At 39.8% G+C, this 20,306-nt stretch overlaps 1 protein-coding gene across 6 annotated transcripts in view; it reads left to right on the forward strand.

Annotated features, from left to right (window-relative positions):
* The first annotated feature begins 210 nt into the window (after positions 1 to 210).
* The window catches only part of PDLIM5 (PDZ and LIM domain 5), a 165,625-nt gene continuing 145,529 nt past the window's right edge, over positions 211 to 20,306 (forward strand). Inside the window, exons 1-2 of one of the 6 annotated variants that reach the window (XM_058191976.1) lie at positions 211 to 424; positions 8,944 to 9,078. In XM_058191976.1, coding sequence (XP_058047959.1) covers positions 8,983 to 9,078 — 96 coding nt within the window. In that variant the 5' untranslated portion in view covers positions 211 to 424; positions 8,944 to 8,982. The remainder of the gene's footprint in view (positions 425 to 8,943; positions 9,079 to 20,306) is intronic. The other 5 variants (XM_058191977.1, XM_058191978.1, XM_058191979.1 and 2 more) reach the window with 5 other exon arrangements.

The raw sequence follows: 20,306 nt of genomic DNA on the forward strand, positions 1-20,306 counted from the left end.
TGATTTTAGGCAGGGTTTCCAGAGCCTTCCCGTCAAAATCGCGCCTCTTTATTTCTTCGTCCTCGTTCAGCCTGCGATTTTGGTTTTGGGGAGCGGGGGTGGGGGTGGGTGTCTCCATTTGCGGTCCGGCAAGGCTGCCGCGGGGCGCCCGAGGCTCTCCGAGGAGAGCGAGGCGCATGCCAGAGCCGGAAGGTAGCCCGCTGCCCCCGCCTCTCCTTCTCCGGCTCTCAGCTGGAGCCAACCTCGCCGGCCCTCCGGAGCCGGAGCGTGGGGGGTGGAGCGACAGAAAAGGGGCGGAAGTGCAAACAAGAGCTCGGGGGCGAGAAGGCTCCGGCTTGGACTTTGCCTTCTTTCGCGCACACGGCCACTTTGGTGGGAAAGCGCTCGCCGTCTTGCGCTCGCCTCTCCAGCCTCCGCCTTGGAAGTGAGTCGCGGACGGGGCTTTTTGCTGAGGAGAGAAACAGGGACGGAGGGAGGGAGGGAGGGGAGAGGAGCCCCCCCCGTGCCCTCCCCACCCGGAGGCAGAAGGGGAAGCTTTCCCGAGAGGGGGTCGCGGGAAATAAAAGAGGCTTTTGCGCGCCTTAAAAGAAGAGCAGCGCGTCCGCGGCACCTTGCGGAATGGGAGGGGTTGGTGGAGGCGCCGATTAAAGTTTGCGCTGAGTTTGGGGACTGAAGGGGGAGCCGGGGAAGGAAAGTGGGAGCTGCTGCTACTACGGCCGGAGCGCCCTGGGCAGAACCAGACGGAGCTAAGATAGAGGGATAGAGAGAGAGAGAGAGAATCTTTCCACCGCCCTAAGTCCCTTCGTGGTTCCGTCGCGAAACGTTTCCCTTTTTTTTTTATTGAGACGTTGCTTTTTAACAGATGTGCCTTTTTAAAATGCTGCTGTAAGGTGTCGCTTCTTCGATTCCCAGTCCTTTCCCCTCCCCCTTTTTTTTAAAAAAAAAATCCAAGAGTTGAAAAGCGGCAACAAGTGCCCTTTTAAAAAAAAAAGAGTAACAGAGCTGGAAGGGACCTTAGAGGTCATCTAGTCCAACCCTGCTCACGCAGGAGACCTGTGATCGACAAGCTCAGGGTTTTAGCCACTGAGCCACCTAGTCGGGCCCTGTTTAATATTTGCTTGGTACCCCGACATTAGTTTGCTCAGATTGCGGTTTTTCTGCTTTTCTCTCTCTTCTCCCCACTCTCTTTCTCTCTATCTACCCCTCTCTCTCCCCCTCCCTCTCTCTCCCCCTTTTCCCTCCGTCCCTCCCTCTGTCAGGGGCTTCAACATCTCCTTTCCTCTCCCCCCAACCCCCCAACCCACTTCATCAGCAAGACTTTTCCTTAAGTGGCCCGACTGCCTGCCCTGTTTGGTAAATCAGTAACTCCGGGCATGTTAAAAGACAGTAGAAATAAAACAAAATCAACAGGGCCACTTTTTTTTCTTCTTTTTCGTAGTGGGGAGGTGTGAGAAATTTTCTTTATTTGCCCTTTGTGCTCAGGGCTTTTTTTGGCAGCTGTGACATAATCTAGACCCATTCCTTAAATCTTGGTAAGCAGACATCTCAAGAAATGTTTCCCATGCACACCCCAACTTTGTAGCTATTGATATATTGTCCTTCAATGTATTGGTAACATTTCTTGAGATGTCTGCTTACCAAGATTTAAGGGAGCTCTGGGGTTTCTCTTAGTGCATGCAGATAAATGCAACTTTTGCATATGTTATGTGTACGTAGTTGCACATGTTTGAAGCTATCAGTTTCTTCCATTGAGCACTTTTGCTATTTTTTAGTAAATTTCTGATGTTTTTCAGTAATACTTTCAGGTGCTATATGAAGTATTTGCTTGTGAGTGGAATAAGCATTTGGAAGATATCACAGTGTCATGAAATAGATATGCTTACGGATTTAAGAACAATTGATAAATATTTAATATTTGATTAGTTCAAGTCTCCCTCCTCCCCCCACCAGACCTGCATGCTAAACATCATCATAATGATATCTAAGGCTGGAAGAAAAATATTCCACTTTCAAGAAACTTTTATAAGTGTTTCATTAATGCGAAGTAACTTTTGCACTAAGATAGATCGTTTATAATAGTTGTATGCTAGTGTGTTTGTTCTATAAACCCTAGTGATTCCTATAAGTTATTCCAAACATTTATTATAAATTATCCAAAATCAGTTAGCCTTAATTATTAAGGTGGTGTTTCAATCCATTGATTCATACAAAGGGAACTGTCAGCCTTCTGAAAGACTGTGACCCAGGATTGATTGAAAGGCCTTGCTGTACTCTGAAGTTCTGTATTCCTACCAGTAACCGTCAGTTGGTTATGGCTTAAGATTTGCAAATACTCTGTAACAAATGGTTGCTTGTTCAAGAGGCTATGATTGGACTAGGTCAGTGGTAGTCAACCTGGTCCCTACCGCCCAATAGTGGGCTTTCCAGCTTTCATGGTGGGCAGTAGGGGTTTTGTCCGATACTGAAGCACTTTTCTTTTTTTTAATTTAATTGATTTTTTTTTTAAAAATTCATAGCATTATTTAAAAACATTTTCATTAGGTTTTCATAAAATTCCCAGTGACGGTTTAAATTTCTGAAAATATACTATTTGTATTGCCCGTGCATAAGTTTAGTTCACGTTACGTAAGTGAAACTAAATGGTGCTATAGTGCTACTGCAAACAAAAGAGCCTCGTCCCAGAATAGCTCGCGCATCTCCCCCCACACCACCCAGCTGTAACAGACGAGCACAGCTGGTAGCTGGTGTCCCCCCAAACCCAATCCACGATGCGCGAGAGGCATGCGCAGATGACGATATACGGTGCATTACTGTGGAACCGGTCGGCGGTTAGCAAATTTTACTACTAACAGAGATACAAAAGTGGGTGGTAGGTATAAAAAGGTTGATTACCCCTGGACTAGATATCACCTAGCATATGTGTAAACACAGTCTTGTTTTGATTCTTTTTTTTTCTTTTTTCTTTTTTTTTTTTATTACTTTTTTTACAACAAACAAACAAAAAAAATACATTATTACACCCTTGTGCTATACATAAAAGGAAGATTTGGGTCTTCGGATATATCCTCATGATTGCCAAAATCCACGTTCTCGAGGTACAGGTACTGAAGCGTCCAATGTTCCAAGCGCAAAGTCCACAAATGGTTTCCAAGTCTTCCAGAAAATATCTTCTTTATACACACCACTTCTAATTTTAATATCACATGTCATTTTATCATTTAAAGCTAATTTAAAGCTAATTTCCACATTTCAGAATTCCACTCTTCTATTCTAAAAATCACATCTAGTTTCCAATATCTAGCTATTATAATTCTACCTATTATAATCATAATTCTAATCAATTCTTTTTCATATTTTGTTAATTCTATTTCCTTAATTACCAACAATAATATAGTTTCCACTCTCAATGTTATTACTTTCCCCATCATTTCAAATATCATTTTCTCCAATTGTTGCCAAAACTTTTTAACCTTATCACAATTATACCACATATGTTCATAAGTCCCCAATTCCATCTCACATCTCCAACATTTTTTACTAATTTTTTTATCCATTTGTGACAATCTTACTGGAGTCAAATACCATTTCCAAACAATTTTATAATTGTGCTCTTTAATCCTTATAGATAAAGTTCTCATAATTCTACTCTTCCAATTCACATTCCAATCTGACTCTGGTATTTCAATATTAAGATCTTTTTCCCAATTTGTCCTCATCACTCTTTGTAATTTTTCATCAGAATTTATAATCTTATAAACCCTACTAACGAGTCCCTTTAGCCCAATTTCATCTTTCATAATCCGAGATACTAAATATTCAAATTCAGTTTCACATCTATTTATCGAATAATTTTCCTTTAGTTTTTTGTCCATTTTTCTATCTGTATTTTTCAAACCAACTTAACCCTAATTTTTCAATAATTTCTTTATTCCTCCTTTCATTTCCATAACTTTTATCCAATCTCTAATAATTTCTATATTTTCCTCTTTAATCACTTCATTACGCTTTATATTATTTTTAATTGGCCAAATTCCAGTTGTCTCCCCCAAAAAGATTATATCCGGAATTAAAATTTTAACAAATTTATTCCACATTTTACTTAATCCCTTTAACCAATAACTTCTACTTACACATTTTAAATTTGCTTTATCTAAAACCACCTTGATCCAAATTTCTATATCCCTTAACTCTAAATCTCTCCAATAGTTATCTTCACCTTTAAGTATTTTTACCACTATCCGGATACCATACGCACAGTAATAATTAAATAATTTGGGGATTCCTAATCCACCTTCCTTTTGATTTTGATACCACATTTTCTTCACTAATCTAGGTCTTTTGCCACCATTGCAAAATTTATCCAGTTTTTTCTGATATCCTTCAATATCTTTCTCTGTCAAATTTAGTGGTAGCATCTCGAATAAAAAGTTGAACTTGGGCAGCAACATCATCTTACACATTGCAATTCTACCAAACCAAGACAACTTTAAAATTTTATATTTATCTATCTTCTTCTCAATTTCGTTAATCACCACATCATAATTAAGTTTTTTCAATTCTTTAACCTTAAGTGAAAGCACTATACCCAAATATTTCAATGTGTTTTTAATCCTTATCCCAAATTGCTCTTGCATATTCTCAGACTCATTACCATTACTATCCATCAATAATTCTGACTTTGACCAATTTACTTTCAATCCTGTCATTTCCTCAAATTCTATCAAATGCTTATATATCTTTTTCAGATCTTTCTCTACATTTTCAAAATAATTAAAGTATCATCCATACAAATTTATCTTATACCCTTATATCCTTCTAATTCTTCATCTTTTCTATCATTTTGTCAATATTTCCATAGCCAATAAAAATAATGTTGGGGACAGGGACATCCTTGTCTCGTACCAGCTTCTAATTTTATCTCTTCAGTTAATATTCCATTCACCTTCACTCTTGCACTGTTCTTTTGGTATAATTTTGAAAATGTCACTGTATTATGTAAGTGACATGTGTCAGTTCCTGTGTTGTAATGGAGGAGGTAGACCAAATACTTCTTTGAAGGTTTTAAAGAAAAACCTTAAGAATTTTTATTATTGCTTATCCTTACTTCTCTATTGTTATTAAACCCATAATTGTTGGAAACTAGTTGTTATTAAACCCATAATTGTTGGAAACTAGTTGTTATTAAACCCATAATTGTTGGAAACTAGTTGTTATTAAACCCATAATTGTTGGAAACTAGTTGTTATTAAACCCATAATTGTTGGAAACTAGTTGTTATTAAACCCATAATTGTTGGAAACTAGTTGTTATTAAACCCATAATTGTTGGAAACTAGTTGTTATTAAACCCATAATTGTTGGAAACTAGTTGTTATTAAACCCATAATTGTTGGAAACTAGTTGTTATTAAACCCATAATTGTTGGAAACTAGTTGTTATTAAACCCATAATTGTTGGAAACTAGTTGTTATTAAACCCATAATTGTTGGAAACTAGTTGTTATTAAACCCATAATTGTTGGAAACTAGTTGTTATTAAACCCATAATTGTTGGAAACTAGTTGTTATTAAACCCATAATTGTTGGAAACTAGTTGTTATTAAACCCATAATTGTTGGAAACTAGTTGTTATTAAACCCATAATTGTTGGAAACTAGTTGTTATTAAACCCATAAAGATAAATAAATATTTTCTCTTTTAAAGAATATATTTAAGAAAATATCTCTTTGTTCGTATGCAGTACATACATTTGAAAGACTTAATAGAATTGAATATATAATGTTATATGATTAAAAACAAGACAAGAAAAGCATGCAGACCATTCCTTCCTGGAATTTCTTACAATCCCTTTGCCATCAACTGATATAAAAGCTTGTGCATTTTCTTTGTTGCCATGAAATAACAGGTTGCCTCTGCATAGTACATTTGGAAGCATCAGACAGGCTGTATACGGTCCATGGTGGGTCATAACTATAGAAAGGAAACTACAAGTGTGGTAGTATGGGTGGGTTGCTTAGAATTGAACAGTTTGCAACATTTGCAGAGGCTGCCCAACTGCATCTCTGCTGGTTATACACTGGGGAAGTATTTTGTGATAGGTTTTCCTTCACAGCCCTTGTAAAGTCATTTGGCCTATTTTTGAACTCCAGTTTTCTTTTGCTGGCACTTCTCTCTACACTAAATTTAGGCACTTTAAGTTTTTGGACAGTTATTCTGTGATAGCTAGACAGATATAAACCGACCTCTTCTAATTTATTTCCAAAATTCTGTTGGGCTGGAAAGTCTAAAAAGCTTATTTGGCATACTGCTTATTCATTAGTCTGCGTTCAGAGCCTTTAGCTAAGTTATAATGTGTTTGGATCATAAATCATGTTTTGTGGCTTAGCGCAAGGAAGAAACCCAGTCATTCTCCATCACCAAAAGATGAACCAACGGGAAAGAGTTAACTATTACCTCTTCCTGGTAGAGAGAGTAGGGCTTTTCAACGGTCCAAAACAGACCTCTCCCTCTCAACCTTAATTTTGCCTTCTACAGAAAATGGATGGAAAGGAGATTCAGGGAACTAGAGATCAGATTGCAATGACACATGCCATCTGTAATTGTGATGTGCTTAGACTGAGTTTCAGTGAAGAAAAGGCCAAATTACACTCTATTGAAGTCAATACTTGCAAATGAAAAGGGGAGATTTCCTCATGGAGGAGGAAGCAGTCTTAAGCCCCGCCTTCTAGCAGGCAAAGGTGGAATTAACAGTTTCCTATCAGGTTCATTTTTCAATGACCAAAATAGTTGAGGCCACAGTCCTGACTTATCCCTCAAGCCATGTTATATAATATATGTTGGTATATGCTTTATTTATTTATTTATTTATTTATTTATTTATTTATTTATTTATTTATTTATTTTGTCATGTTTATGTAGTGTATATTGGAGGTGGTGACCCTTTGAGACCTGCATGCAACAAAATTTCATTTTAATGTATGCCGATCAGTGTACATTGAAAGTGACAAAATTATTCTAAGTCTTCTGTGGCTAAATAAGTCATGACTTAACCTGGTTAAGGATAGACCTCTGTACCACAATGGAAGCTAACTTGAAATTGCTGAAGTTCTCGTCCTGGGTGACTTCAGAATTACAGAGCGAGAACAAATGATATCAAGAAAATTTTGTCGGCTTGGTTTTCAGCCTACTCTATTTCAGGCAAACCTCAGGTGCTTTCATAATGCATCCACGTAAAGCATTTTCACTTGTAAGAGAGTAAAATACCTTTCCTAGAGTCATGGATATTGTTAAATTTAAATTGTGGATATTGTTTAAAGGTAAAAGTTCCCCTCATACATACGTTATAGTCGTTTCCGACTCTAGGAGGTGGTGCTCATCTCCATTTTAAAGCCAAACATCCAGCGCTGTCCGAAGATGTCTCCATGGCCATGTGGCCGGCATGACTAAACGCCAAAGGCACATGGAGTGCTGTTATCTCCCCACCAAAGGTGGTCCCTAATTTTTCTATTTGCATTTTTTACATGCTTTCGAACTGCTAGGTTGGCAGAAGCTGGGAACAAGTAACAGGAGCTCACCCCATTACATGGCACTAGGGATTCGAACCGCTGAACTACAGATCTTTCGATCGGCAAGCTCAGTGTCTTAGCCACTGAGCCACTGAGTTCTAGTTAATTTAGATTCTAAACAATACCCGTGACTTAAATTTATTTTGAATTTTACTCCTGAAATCTATTTTCAGAAAAACTTTGCTCAAGGAGAAGAAAAATGAAAAATAAAAAGGTGGATGGTAATATATTAATGAAATTAGGGCTGGGCGTTTTTACATTTTGAGATGCAAACATGTTTGTAGGTTTTTTATGTCCTCAATTTTCTGCTGATAATGACACTATAATAATACAAGTAATGCAACACTGCCACATTTGTGTGTGTATGTTTTGGGGGAAGGGGCAATTCAGAACCTGCAAAAGGATCTTCAGAGACCTCTTATGAGTTGAAAGCTGAGCACCACTAATTCTGACGAAGACATTATTCATGATTTCAGTGGCTACTGTGTTCTTGTTTGCATGAAGACTAAAAAAGGAAGCTCTTCTCAAAAATCAGGTCAAGGTTGAAAATGCTCCTTTTTCTTCTGAAACATCGTGGAAAGCAACAGACCAGTCATTCTGCATCTGAGTTGTTTGTGTAGACAGGAAGAGAGTGAGAGAGATCTCCTTCCCTAGAAGAAAGAAATAGAGTGGCTTGAATTATACTTTCTGCTAAGTTGACATTTGTTCTTTCTTTGGTTCAGGCTAGGCTGATGTGTGAATCCAGTCATTATGGCTTAATCAAGAAATAATTAAAGCACATCCTCCTTTTCTCCCTACAAGAAATGTTCAAGATTCCTGGAAGGAAGTATATAAAAGCTGATTGTGTGGTTGCCCATTATACATTTTGAGGGAAGCTTTCTGGTTTCTGCGATTGTCTTAGATCAGGGGTGTCAAATTTCGTTGAGGGCTGCATCAGGGTTGTGTTTGACCTCGGGATGGGGGGTGGGGCGTGGCCAGCTCATGTCGGGGGCGCCTGTGGTGGCTTGAGCGCTCTGCCAGTGAAAATGGGCTCCCGAGCTCCATTTTCGGCTGCGACAGCCTCCTGCAGCCCTCTGCAAGTGAAAACTGCGCTCACGAGCTCTGTTTTCACTGGTAGAGGCACTGTGGGCCGTTCCTTCGCTGTTTCCAGGATAGCCCCGCAGTCCAGATCTAAGCACCCCGCGGGCCGGATCCGGCCCACAGGCCTTGAGTTTGTCACCCCTCTCCTAGATTATATGCCTTGTATTAGGACATAAAGTAGGTTACCCACTGTGGTTAGTGCAGTGTATGAACCCAGTCCGAACATTAGCATCTGAACTAATTATTTTGGATGTTTGGGTTGTGTTTTTAGCATTCAGAATCTTCAAATGTTTCTTACAGATTTTTCCCCTGGGAATTACAACCTAACTGCAGAAGATCATGAATAACTACAGTGTTGCACTGGTGGGTCCAGCTCCTTGGGGCTTCAGACTGCAAGGTGGGAAAGACTTCAACATGCCTCTCACTATCTCTCGGGTAAGCATGTTTAAAAAGCCTTTGAAGTATCACCTGGTATATCATGTAAAGCAGGGGTCTGCAAACGTGGCTCTTTTAAGACTTGTGGACTTCAACTCCCAGCTTTGCTGGCTGAGGAACTCTGGGAGTTGAAGTCCACAAGTCTTAAAAGAGCCAAGTTTGCAGACCCCTGATGTAAAGGTAGTCCTTGACTTAAATCTACAATTGAGCTCCACATTTCTGTTGCTAAACAAGAAAGTTGTTAAGTGAGTTTGGCCCCATTTTATGATCTTTCTTGCCACAGTTGTTAAGTGAATCACCGCAGATGTTAAGGTAGTAACATGGTTGTTAAGTGAATCTGGGATCCCCATTGGCTTTGCTTGTCAGAAGGTCGCAAAAGGTGATCGTACGATCCCAGGACACTGTAACAGTCGTAAATATGAGTCATTTGCCAAGCAGATGAATTTTGATCACTTGACCACTGGAACGCTGCGATGACGTAAATTAAAAACAGTAATAAATCACTTTCGTTAGTGCCGTTTTAACTTCAAACTTTGGTCACTAAATGAACTGTTGTAAGTCAACTACCTAGAAAACTTTGGCAAATAAAGTATTTTAATACCAATATTTTTGCTGGTTGCTATGATACCTCCTATGAGGTATGCAGTTTTGGAGTTTAGCTGAACATTAAGAGAGTTAATGACTTACTGGATATGCCAGGAGTGGACACTTAAGTAATTTTTCTTACCTAAAATTTTATTTCAAGGGCATGCTCATTCCCTGTTGAGAGGAAATGGATTTGATTCATACTCTGGGTTAAGACCTGTGAGATTCTCCTAGTTTTAGTTTTAAATTAATCCAACTATTAATGGTAAACTGAGGTCTGTGGCCTAGGGACAACTAGTGTGATTAATTTTATAAAATGTCTAAAACACAGCATGAATGGGATCTACACATCCAGACAAAGACTTTGTTAGCTAAATTTTTGTGTATGTGTATATACACACACACACAAACAGAAGTGCTCTTTGAGGTTGGTTGTTTTCTTGCAGACGTTTCATTACCTAAACTAAATATAGGTAGTCCTCAACTTACGACCACAATTGAGCCCAAAATTTCTGTTGTTAAGTGAGACATTTGATAAGTCTTGCCCCGTTTTATGACTTTTCATGCCATAGTTAGTTGTTAAGTGCATCACTGCAGTTGATGAGTTAGTAATCTGGTTGTTAAGTGAATCTGGCTTCCCCATTGACTTTGCTTGTCAGAAAGTTGCCAAAGGGGATCACATGATCTTGGGACACAGCAACGGTCATAAATATCTACCAGTTGCCAAGCATCTGAATTTTGATCACGTGGTCATGGGGATGCTGCAAAGGACTTAATTATGAAAAACAGTCATAAGTCACATTTTTCAGTGCTGTTGTAACTTTGAATGGTTAGAGTAGAGTAGAGTAGAGTAGAGTAGAGTAGAGTAGAATAGAATAGAATAGAATAGAATAGAATAGAATAGAATAGAATAGAATAGAATAACACAGTTGGAAGGGACCTTGGAGGTCTTCTAGTCCAATCCCCTGCTTAAGCAGGAAACCCTACATCAGTTCAGACAAATGGTTATCCATTTAAAAACTTCCAGTGTTGGAGCATTCACAACTTCTGCAGGCAAATTGTTCCACTGATTAATTGTTCTAACTGTGAAATTTCTCCTTAGTTCTAAGTTGCTTCTCTCCTTGATTAGTTTCCACCCATTGCTTCTTGTTCTACCCTCAGGTGCTTTGGAGAATAGCTTGACTGCCTCTTCTTTGTGGCAACCCCTGAGATATTGGAACACTGTTATCATGTCTCCCCTAGTCCTTCTTTTTATTAAACTAGTCATACCCAGTTCCTGCAACCATTCTTCATATGTTTTAGCCTACAGTCCCCTAATCATCTTTGTTGCTCTTCTCTGGACTCTTTCTAGAGTCTCCACACCTTTTTTACATCATGGCAACCAAAACTGGATGCAGTATTCCAAGTGCGGCCTTATCAAGGCATTATAAAATGGTGTTAACATTTCACGTGATCTTGATTCTATTCCTCTGTTTATCTGTCCTAGAACTGTGTCGGCTTTTCTGGCAGCAGCTGGTCACTAAATGAACTTTTGTACATCAAGGACTACCTGTAATGGCATCATTGGTAGATGATGCACTAGCACTGATGATGTTACCTAGTTTCGGTAATGAAATATCTGCAAGAAAATATCCAAATTCAGGCATCAAGGACTTCTCTTTCAGCCCTGAGCTACAAATATCTCCTTTATCAATACACATGTGTTTGGGAGAGGCTGCTTTCACTGAACATCCTATATCAGGGGTCCCCAAACTTGGCAGCTTTAAGACTTGTGGACTTCAACTTCCAGAATTCTCCAGCCAGCTATGCTGGCTGGAGAATTCTGGAAATTGAAATCCACAAGTCTTAAAGCTGCCAAGTTTGAAGACCTCTGTCCTATATCAATCAAGGAGATGGGTGGAGATTGACTGCTGAGTGAAGAAAACTGTGACCTAATTTGGGCTGGGCTGATCACTAACTAGGGAAAATCCAACATTGCTTTGGAGACAGAAATGTAGCTATGGCTTGGGAAAGGGCAACTCTGTGCCACCTTTAGCCAGAAAGCGTTTCCTGTTGCTATTTCAAGCTACTGCACTACTTTTTGCAAAGCCTGATGCTTTCAATAAAAAGGAAGCTTAAGTTACTATATCTATAAAAGGGCCCTTATTGTGTGTGATGATAGTCCAGCCGCAGACAAACGCATCCTGACCTTCTGAGAGCAAGCAGGTGGCTATCACAGACAAAGGAAATATGAAAGAAATGCAAAAAGAAATCGTCATCGTTTAAAAATGTTTTTTTCCCCCAGTGAGTCCATGCTTTCAAAGAAACTTCACTGAGATATTTAAATTTGTCTTAGATTGCCCAGTTTCGTGTATTTTGTAAATACGCTCTTTAGGATAGAAGATGCTATATTGCCCTCTTGTTATCAGTTAAAGAAGAAATTTATGAGTTCATTGTTTTGTTTAAGTAAGGAAATATAGCTAACTAGCAACAGATTGAACAAAAATCTATTGAAATGCATTCCCAATTGTGTTGTAGCTTTTTTTTCAGAATTTTACAAAATAAACCGCAATTCAGAATATGTCTATCATGATAAAGTTGCTAGATCACCAAGAAGGGAATCTAGAACACAAAAGTTTTAAACAGTTGCAAAAACCATACATATTATCAGTAATGTCTGTTAACAATAAGCATCCATAACAATCTTGTGGATATGCTGAATATGTAAATTTGGGTAATTCATGTTTTTTTTTGCCTGTGTCATGAATAGATCTGGAAAACAGATGAAATATATTATGTTAGTACCAAATATAATATTTGGAATTCATTCTGTTTCTGAACATAGTGTAATATTTTTGTTCTTTTTGTCCAAAATGGTTTATTGCTTTAAGAATATACATTGGTTAATGCTTGATTCACTGAACATTGACTATATATCTCTGCATTCTTGTGTATCTATTTCTATATCTATCTACCTACTATCTATCTATATCAGGGGTGTCAAACTCGTGGCCCGCGGGCCGGATGCATCATGCACTAGCTACGCCCACCCCCGGTTTAGCAAAGGGGGAAAAGTCAGGATCCATCATGTGATGACAACGTGATGCCACAAGTTTGACATTTCTGATCTATATCATCAATGTATCTCTATATTTCTATCTATTCCTATATCTCTCTCTCTCTCTCTCCATCCATCCATCCATCCATCCTCTATCAATCATCTGTCTGTGTTCTTCCATCGATCATCCATTATCTATCTATCTATCTATCTATCTATCTATCTATCTATCTATCTATCTATCTATCTATCTATCTATCTATCTATCTATCTACCTACCTACCTACCTACCTACCTACCTACCTACCTACCTACCTACCCATCCATCCATCCATCCATCCATCCATCCATCCATCCATCCATCCATCCATCTATCTATCTATCTATCTATCTATCTATCTATCTATCTATCTATCTATCTATCTATCTATCTATCTTTGATGTACACACTAACTACCATATTTTTTGCAGTATAAGACGCACCTGACTATAAGATGCACCTACCTTTTTTGGTGTGGAAAACAAGAAAAAGAAATCTGCCTCTGCCTCCCAGCAATTTTGCCTCGTTGCAGCAAACAACCTGCTTTACTTTCATTTTCAGTTTCAGCATAGCTTGATTAGCAAAAGAAAAAAAAATCTGCTCCTAGCAATTTACCTCCTTGCAGCAAGCAGCAAAGGCCTGTGCCATAATAGGCAGTGGCAACCCCTGCAGCTTGAAACAGCTGAGCGTCAGGAGGCTGATCTAAAAGACAATCAACTTGTGCTAATTAGGCTGTGCTGAAGGTGAAATGGGCTGTTTCTTCTTACTGCTTGCTGCAAGGAAGTAAATTGCTGGGAGGCAGAGGCCAAAAGGTGAGGGCCAGTGGGTGGGAGGGGCTATATTCAGTGTATAAGACACACCCAAATTTTCACCCCCTTTTAGGTGGGAAAAAGGTGCATCTTCTACTACGGTATACGGTATAAAATACGGTATATATAAATAGGGAACAAACTCCTTCCTCATTTGCACTGATCGTGTTACCTAGTTGGTTAATAATGGAAGATGATATATTGTCCTCTTGTAATAGAAGTAAAAGAAGAAACTTACGAGTTCATTATTTTATTTAAGGAAATATAGCTAATCAGCTTAAACCAGGTTGGATTTGATTTAAATGAAGTCTATTTAAATCATGATTTAAATCATTAGTAAAAAGTCTTGATTTAAATCATCTCGGTTTAAATCATAATTTTTAAAGAGCATCTCTGTCCTGCAGCAGCTCCTCCTCTGACCCACTGTTGACTCACCCACAGTCCCCTTCACTTTAATGGGACGGCTGGTGATGCAGCAGTGACACAACAAGGTGAGGGACATGGTGGGTAGCAGGTGAGTGCTAACAGGCACTGCCATGATGGATCTGAAATGACAGGTGCTCTTTAATATTATATTTATAAGCTGCTTAGAAGGTTCCACTTTAATTTTTACTGCTTGCCCTTCCTCCTCACACTTAGAGCCCGGTGGTACAGATGCATTTCTCTTCAAGCAATCATTCAGTTTGTAGTGAACATAGATTTGCAAAACAGTGGGATAAATGAATATTCCTGAACTTCGTTTTATGATTTATCTCATGGTTACTGTGAAATTGTGTGAATGCATCAAATGCAGTGCATGTTATCTCAGCTTGCAGAGCTTGGATTCATTGAATGTGTTTACCAAAAATGTAAACATTGCAGAATATACAGCCTCATGCTACATAACTAAGTTCCATTTCATGCTGAATAAACTAAATTATTAATGTATCGTAAACAGAAAACTATCTTTAGGTAGATTTTTACTCCAAAAGCACTTTATTAAAATAAATTTGATAAAAAAACCGATTTAAATTTAAAAAATCTGATTTAAATTTAAAAAATCTGATTTTTAATTTTTTTTAAAAGTCATCAATTTTTATCCATCCTTGATTGAACAAATCTATTGAAATGCATTGTCTATTGAAATGCATTGTCAATGCAATTGTGAATGCAAGCAACCAACCTCAGAGTCCCAAGGACCCCACAGTTGAACTCTATTCTACTCTATTCTGTTGGAAGCTGTGATCACTTGTAATCTACTCTCCTGATAAAGAAGAGCGAGTGTGTTCTAATAGCTTTAATACCTGAAATAGATACCTTAGTACTTTTAAAACTTTCAAAACACTGTTCTCAGAGCCTCCTTGCAAATTTCCAACTTTTGGAGGATCAAAAGGGTACATTCCAACTGGCTGATCTGGGGGACAAAAAGCTTAATAGGATCAGAAAGTAATTGCACATCATCAGGAAATCTCAGGACTTTAGGTTTGTCTGGGAAGCTGACCAAACTATATCCTAAATATGTTGTAAACAGTGTGTGTAACTGTCCCTCTCACCACTCTTGATTACAATTAACATTTAGTGTTCATGGGCCCTTCTGTTTAGTCTGGAAATAATGTACTTCATTCTGGTATGCCAACCAATTGCTTCTTTGATAATAGAAGAGAACTAGGTTGTGCTTCAGCTACATCGGAACAGAGTGTTCTGATGTACATGATAAACTTCTCCAAAAACTAAAATCCTACGGCATCTCAGGACCCCTCCACAATTGGATAACAACTTTCCTGTCAAACAGACAAATGGTCAAAATTGGCAATGCTCTGTCAAATCCTGTTCCTGTCAAAAGTGGCGTTCCCCAAGGCCACGTTCTTGGACCAATACTCTTCATATTATACATTAATGATCTCTGTGACCAAATTACAGTAATTGTCTTCTCTTTGCTGACGGTGTCAAACTATTTAACACCACCAACAATAAGCTACCCTCCAAAAGACCTTGACTTTGTATTTGAATGGTCTAAAACTTGGCAACTCCAAATCTCTACCAGCAAATGCTCAGTCTTACATATTGAAAAAAAAAACCTAAACACTAAGTACAAGCTTGATGGACATTACCTTACAGATGACCCCCACCCTGTTAAAGACCTTGGAGTTTTCATATCAAATGATCTAAGTGTCAAAGCCCACTGCAACTACATCGCAAAAAAAGCTTTAAGAGTTGTAAATCTAATCTTGCGTACCTTCTTTTCCAAAAACACTACACTACTAACCAGAGCATATAAAACATTTGCTAGACCAATTCTTGAATACAGCTTATCTGTCTGGAACCCATAGCACATTTCTGACATCAATACAATTGAACGTGTCCAGAAATATATAGTCATTGACAGGTAGGACATTGTCTTAAAGTGGCTTAGCAGAAAGCTAGCTGCAAAAAAAGTTAGAAAAGAAATCCATTTGAATTTGTTGTGTTTAAGGAAAGCGAAGAAGAGTGAGACATTGGTTTTCTTCTTTTTCTTTTGCCCTCAGGGACTGACTGCTTCATCAGTGTCCCCACTGTTTGAAGCAGCTATTTTTAGTCATCCCCCCCCCACTTTATTCGTTTGCTGATTGTTATCTTTAAGAGCATTGTGAGAAGGGATATGGTGCTGAAAAGTTTGTTTGTTTGTCTTGGTGGACAGCCAGGATATTCTAACTTCTTTTAGTAGGGGGAAAAAAAAGTAATCCCACTATCCATAAAAGGGAATGCATGATAAAAGCTTAAAATAGGAAGAATACTGGTATTTCCTTGACCAAATGAAATGTTTTTCATAGTTGGCTTATGAACCCTGGGAATGTAATATGGCAGACCACTGTCAGCCTGGCCCTTAAATGTATGTCTACAATAACTTGCAAATTGTACACTGTGTTTTGGTGTCTGAAAATTTTTTTGTTATAAAGACTGGTCTGTATTAATTTATTGAATGTATTTGCATTACTCTAGTTCAGGGGTGTCCAAAGTTTTTTTGGTGAGGGCCAAATACAGAAAAATAAGCAAAGGCCCGGGCCACACCATTGAACGGGGGGGGGGGGGGCTAAATTTTTTTCGTACCAGTTCTGTGGGCGTGGCTTATTTTGGGGTGTGGCTTGGTGATCATGTGACTGGTGGGCGTGGCTAACTGCTCATGTGACTGGGTGGGCATGGCTAACTGCTCATGTGACTGGGTGGGCATGGCTAACTGCTATCTTGCGTTTCTTCGGTGCTGCCATTTCTGGTGACTCGTGGTAAATATTTAGGACTATATCAGAGGCCTGAAAACCTGGGACATTACAATACAGATGGATACAGTCAGTCTACTAAAAAGCAACAATATGTGGATATCATCTTCATTTAAGGGGGGAAAATGTTTCATATTCATTCATTTGTTAGGTGTTCAAACTTGGTTCCTTTAAGACTTGTGGACTTCAACTCCCAGAGTCCCCCAGCCAGCAAAGCTGGCTGAGGAACTCTGCGAATTGAAGTCCACAGGTCTTAAAGAGACCAAGTTTGGACACCCCTGATCTTGGCTTTTGTTTTGTATTTGGTATGAACTTGAAACTATGTTTGCGATATAGTTTTTGTCTGGAGACATTCTGCACACTTCCCCCCACCAACGCTGTTCGGCCCCTCGCCGCCCTCACCTGTTTCTCGATGGCTGTCACTGCCGACACATGTGTCCGCCCCCTCCCTTCATTATTCCCTGCCCATGGGATGGAGGCGCGAGGAGCCTCGCCAGGCGGCCCGAGGAAGGCGAGGGTAGAACTGCTGGGGTCAGGCACGGCCAGCAGCCTCTTTCCCGCTTGCCGCCTCCTCCGCCCCCTCCCTTCATTATTCCCTGCCCATGGGGTGGAGGCGCGAGGAGCCTCGCCAGGCGGCCCGAGGAAGGCGAGGGTAGAACTGCTGGGGTCAGGCACGGCCAGCAGCCTCTTTCCCGCTCGCCGCCTCCTCACCTGTTTCTCGATGGCTGTCACTGCCGCCACGCGTGTCCGACATGGGGAGGCGCGAGGAGCCTCGCCAGGCGGCCCGAGGAAGGCGAGGGTAGAACTGCTGGGGTCAGGCACGGCCAGCAGCCTCTTTCCCACTCGCCGCTTCCTCCGCCCCCTCCCTTCATTATTCCCCACCCATGGGGAGGAGCCGCGAGCCTCGCAGCGAACTACCGGGCAAGCACCGGGAGGCGGCCGAAAAGGGCCATATTCAATTATATTTTCAGAATTTGCTGCGGGCCAATAAAAACTGACCCGCGGGCTGCAGTTGGCCCGCGGGCCGTAGTTTGGACACCCCTGCTCTAGTTACTTGCTTATCCCTTCTGTAATATTTTGTTGTATCTGCTGTGTCTTTCTTGACCTTTTCATGAAACAGTTTAAAATAAAAAGGTTAAGGGTTAAAAGGGTGTCCAATTCACATAACTCTTTCCTTCCCACTTCAATAAAGAGAAGTCTGACTTAGATATGCTAAGACAGGGGTGTCAAACTCATGGGTCACGCTGTCATCACATGACGTATCGCGACTTTTCTCCCTTCGCTAAAATGGGCATGGGCGTGGCCAGCATTTGATGCATCCGGCGCGTAGCTGCGAGTTTGATACCCCTATGCTAAGGCTTCAGTCAGGGCATTTATATTGAAGTTACATTAACCCTGTTTTCTGCAGTAAACTAAGAATTTTTGACATTGCTGGCATGGATTAGGAGCTGAGGTTTACTTAGCTGCTTGGCTGCCAGGGCAGTTACTCAGAGAAGTATATTTATTATTTCCTCAGTTCTTTTAGGTTGCGTGGATACTGTTCTTGGTATTCTTATATCTATAGTAGCAGTAGATCTGTATGTTATGTAAATGCTGATGTCAAAATGAACATTTTCATATGAATTGATATATGCATGGAATTCTAATTCATTCATCTAATTCAAGAGAGTCTAAACCAGAGGTATCAAACTCAAGGCCCGTGGTCTGGAACTGGCCTATGGGGTGTTTAAATCTGGTCCGCAGGGCTGCCTAGAAATAGCAAAGGACTGGCCCGCAATGCCTCTGCTAGCGAAAATAGGAGCATGGGGTGCACACGGCCCCCCAGTGTCCCATTTTTGGCCTGGACAGCCTCCTGCAGCACTCTGCCAACCAAAATGGGGTGCCTTTTTTGGTTGGCAGGGGGCTGCAGGAGGCATCTGTCCTGTCTCCCCTCCCCCCGCCCTTGGCCAGCCTGCAGAGGAGAACTACAATGCTGGTCCAGCCCTGGAAAAATCCAATTTGACACCCCCCCCCCCGTGTAAGCCATAATGGCTTAAGGTGCACTGAAACCCCAGCCATCTATGATTTCATAACATGGTTTGAATGCAGTCTGCAAATGCAGCATGCCACTAAAATGGAATCCAAAATAATTGAAAACTTCCATGAGGCTTTCAGTTATTTGAGAAATACATTAGTAGTCAAATAAGCATGTTCCTTGCATTTTCCTCTAACACACTATGAGGGCCCTCCTTAAGGATTGTACAAGGACTTCATGATGCTGCTGGATTGATCCAATGTTTTGAAACAACTTTAGTAGCTTATTAGTACCCCTTGTAAGTAAGGAGAGAATAGGCCAAAATAAGGAAAAGGCTATACATGAGAAAGGAAAAGAGAGAATGATGTTTGTTTAGATCAGGGGTCTCCAAAGTTGGCAGCTTTAAGACTTGTGAACTTCAACTCGCAGAGTTCCCCAGCCAGCATGGTTAAAGTACACAAATCTTAAAGTTGTCAACTTTGCAGACCCTGGGAAAAATGAACTGTACTGATTGGTAGTCCCGAAGACAATTCCACAGTGAACTTCTCGGCTCGATACTTTGTGGTACACATAAATTTCTTCTATCTTGTTAAAAAAAAATTCTTTTCAAAGATGTGTCAGTCTTCTTCAGTGCCTGTATTTTCTATAGATAAAAATTTTCTCTTTGGGCTATCACATTATAGAAGAGCCTTCTCAATCTGATGCTCTTAAGGCATAGTTACATTTCCCAGAATTCCTAGTGGCCATTCCATTCGAAAATTCTGGGAATCACAATCCCAACACACAGCATTGTAATAGAAAGGCTATTCCATATGTTCCCTGAATGTGAATTTCGGTTCTGCGAGAGCCCCTGATGTCTGTTACATAAGCTTCCATGTATGTTATGGTTAAGTGCTAAAGCAAACACTCTCAGACAACCCAAATATCTTTAAAACATATGCTTTCTTGGCTTGTATAGCTTCTTTGTTCTCTCTCAGTTGCAGATGGGACTTAAGGGAATTAACCTTTCCCATTTTCTATCAACTATTTGACAGCACTTCTGTAATATGCCCAAAATTCATTAACAAATCATATAAGTAGCGAACAGGAAATCTTTTGCCTTAGAAAAGTAGTAAGCTATACTGGGCTTTAAACAGTCTTCTGTGAATTGCTACTGCCAAGCATATGGTGGCCAAATAACATTGCGGTTTTGTTTTGCGTTGAAATTTTTGTTTGTTTGTTCGTTGTGCTTCTTCATTGTAGATTAATTGCAACAATGGCTTATAACTAGCACAAGGCAAGGTATTATTGCAAACTACTAAAAGTAGTAACAATTAAAAATAACTTTTTCTTTTTTTAAAAAAAAATCACTTTTACCAATATATTTCTATCATAAAGTGCTTCTACAGAATTGAAAAGGCTGATAGAATTCTACAGTTGGGATGACTGAAAACAGATGACAATTCTTGAATAATGGGACTAAACAAAAAGTTGGTCTCATAATACGAAAGGAAGCTTATAAAAAAGGGAA

Source organism: Ahaetulla prasina, chromosome 8 (genome assembly GCF_028640845.1).
Source record: "Ahaetulla prasina isolate Xishuangbanna chromosome 8, ASM2864084v1, whole genome shotgun sequence".
NCBI classification, from domain to species: Eukaryota; Metazoa; Chordata; class Lepidosauria; order Squamata; family Colubridae; genus Ahaetulla; species Ahaetulla prasina.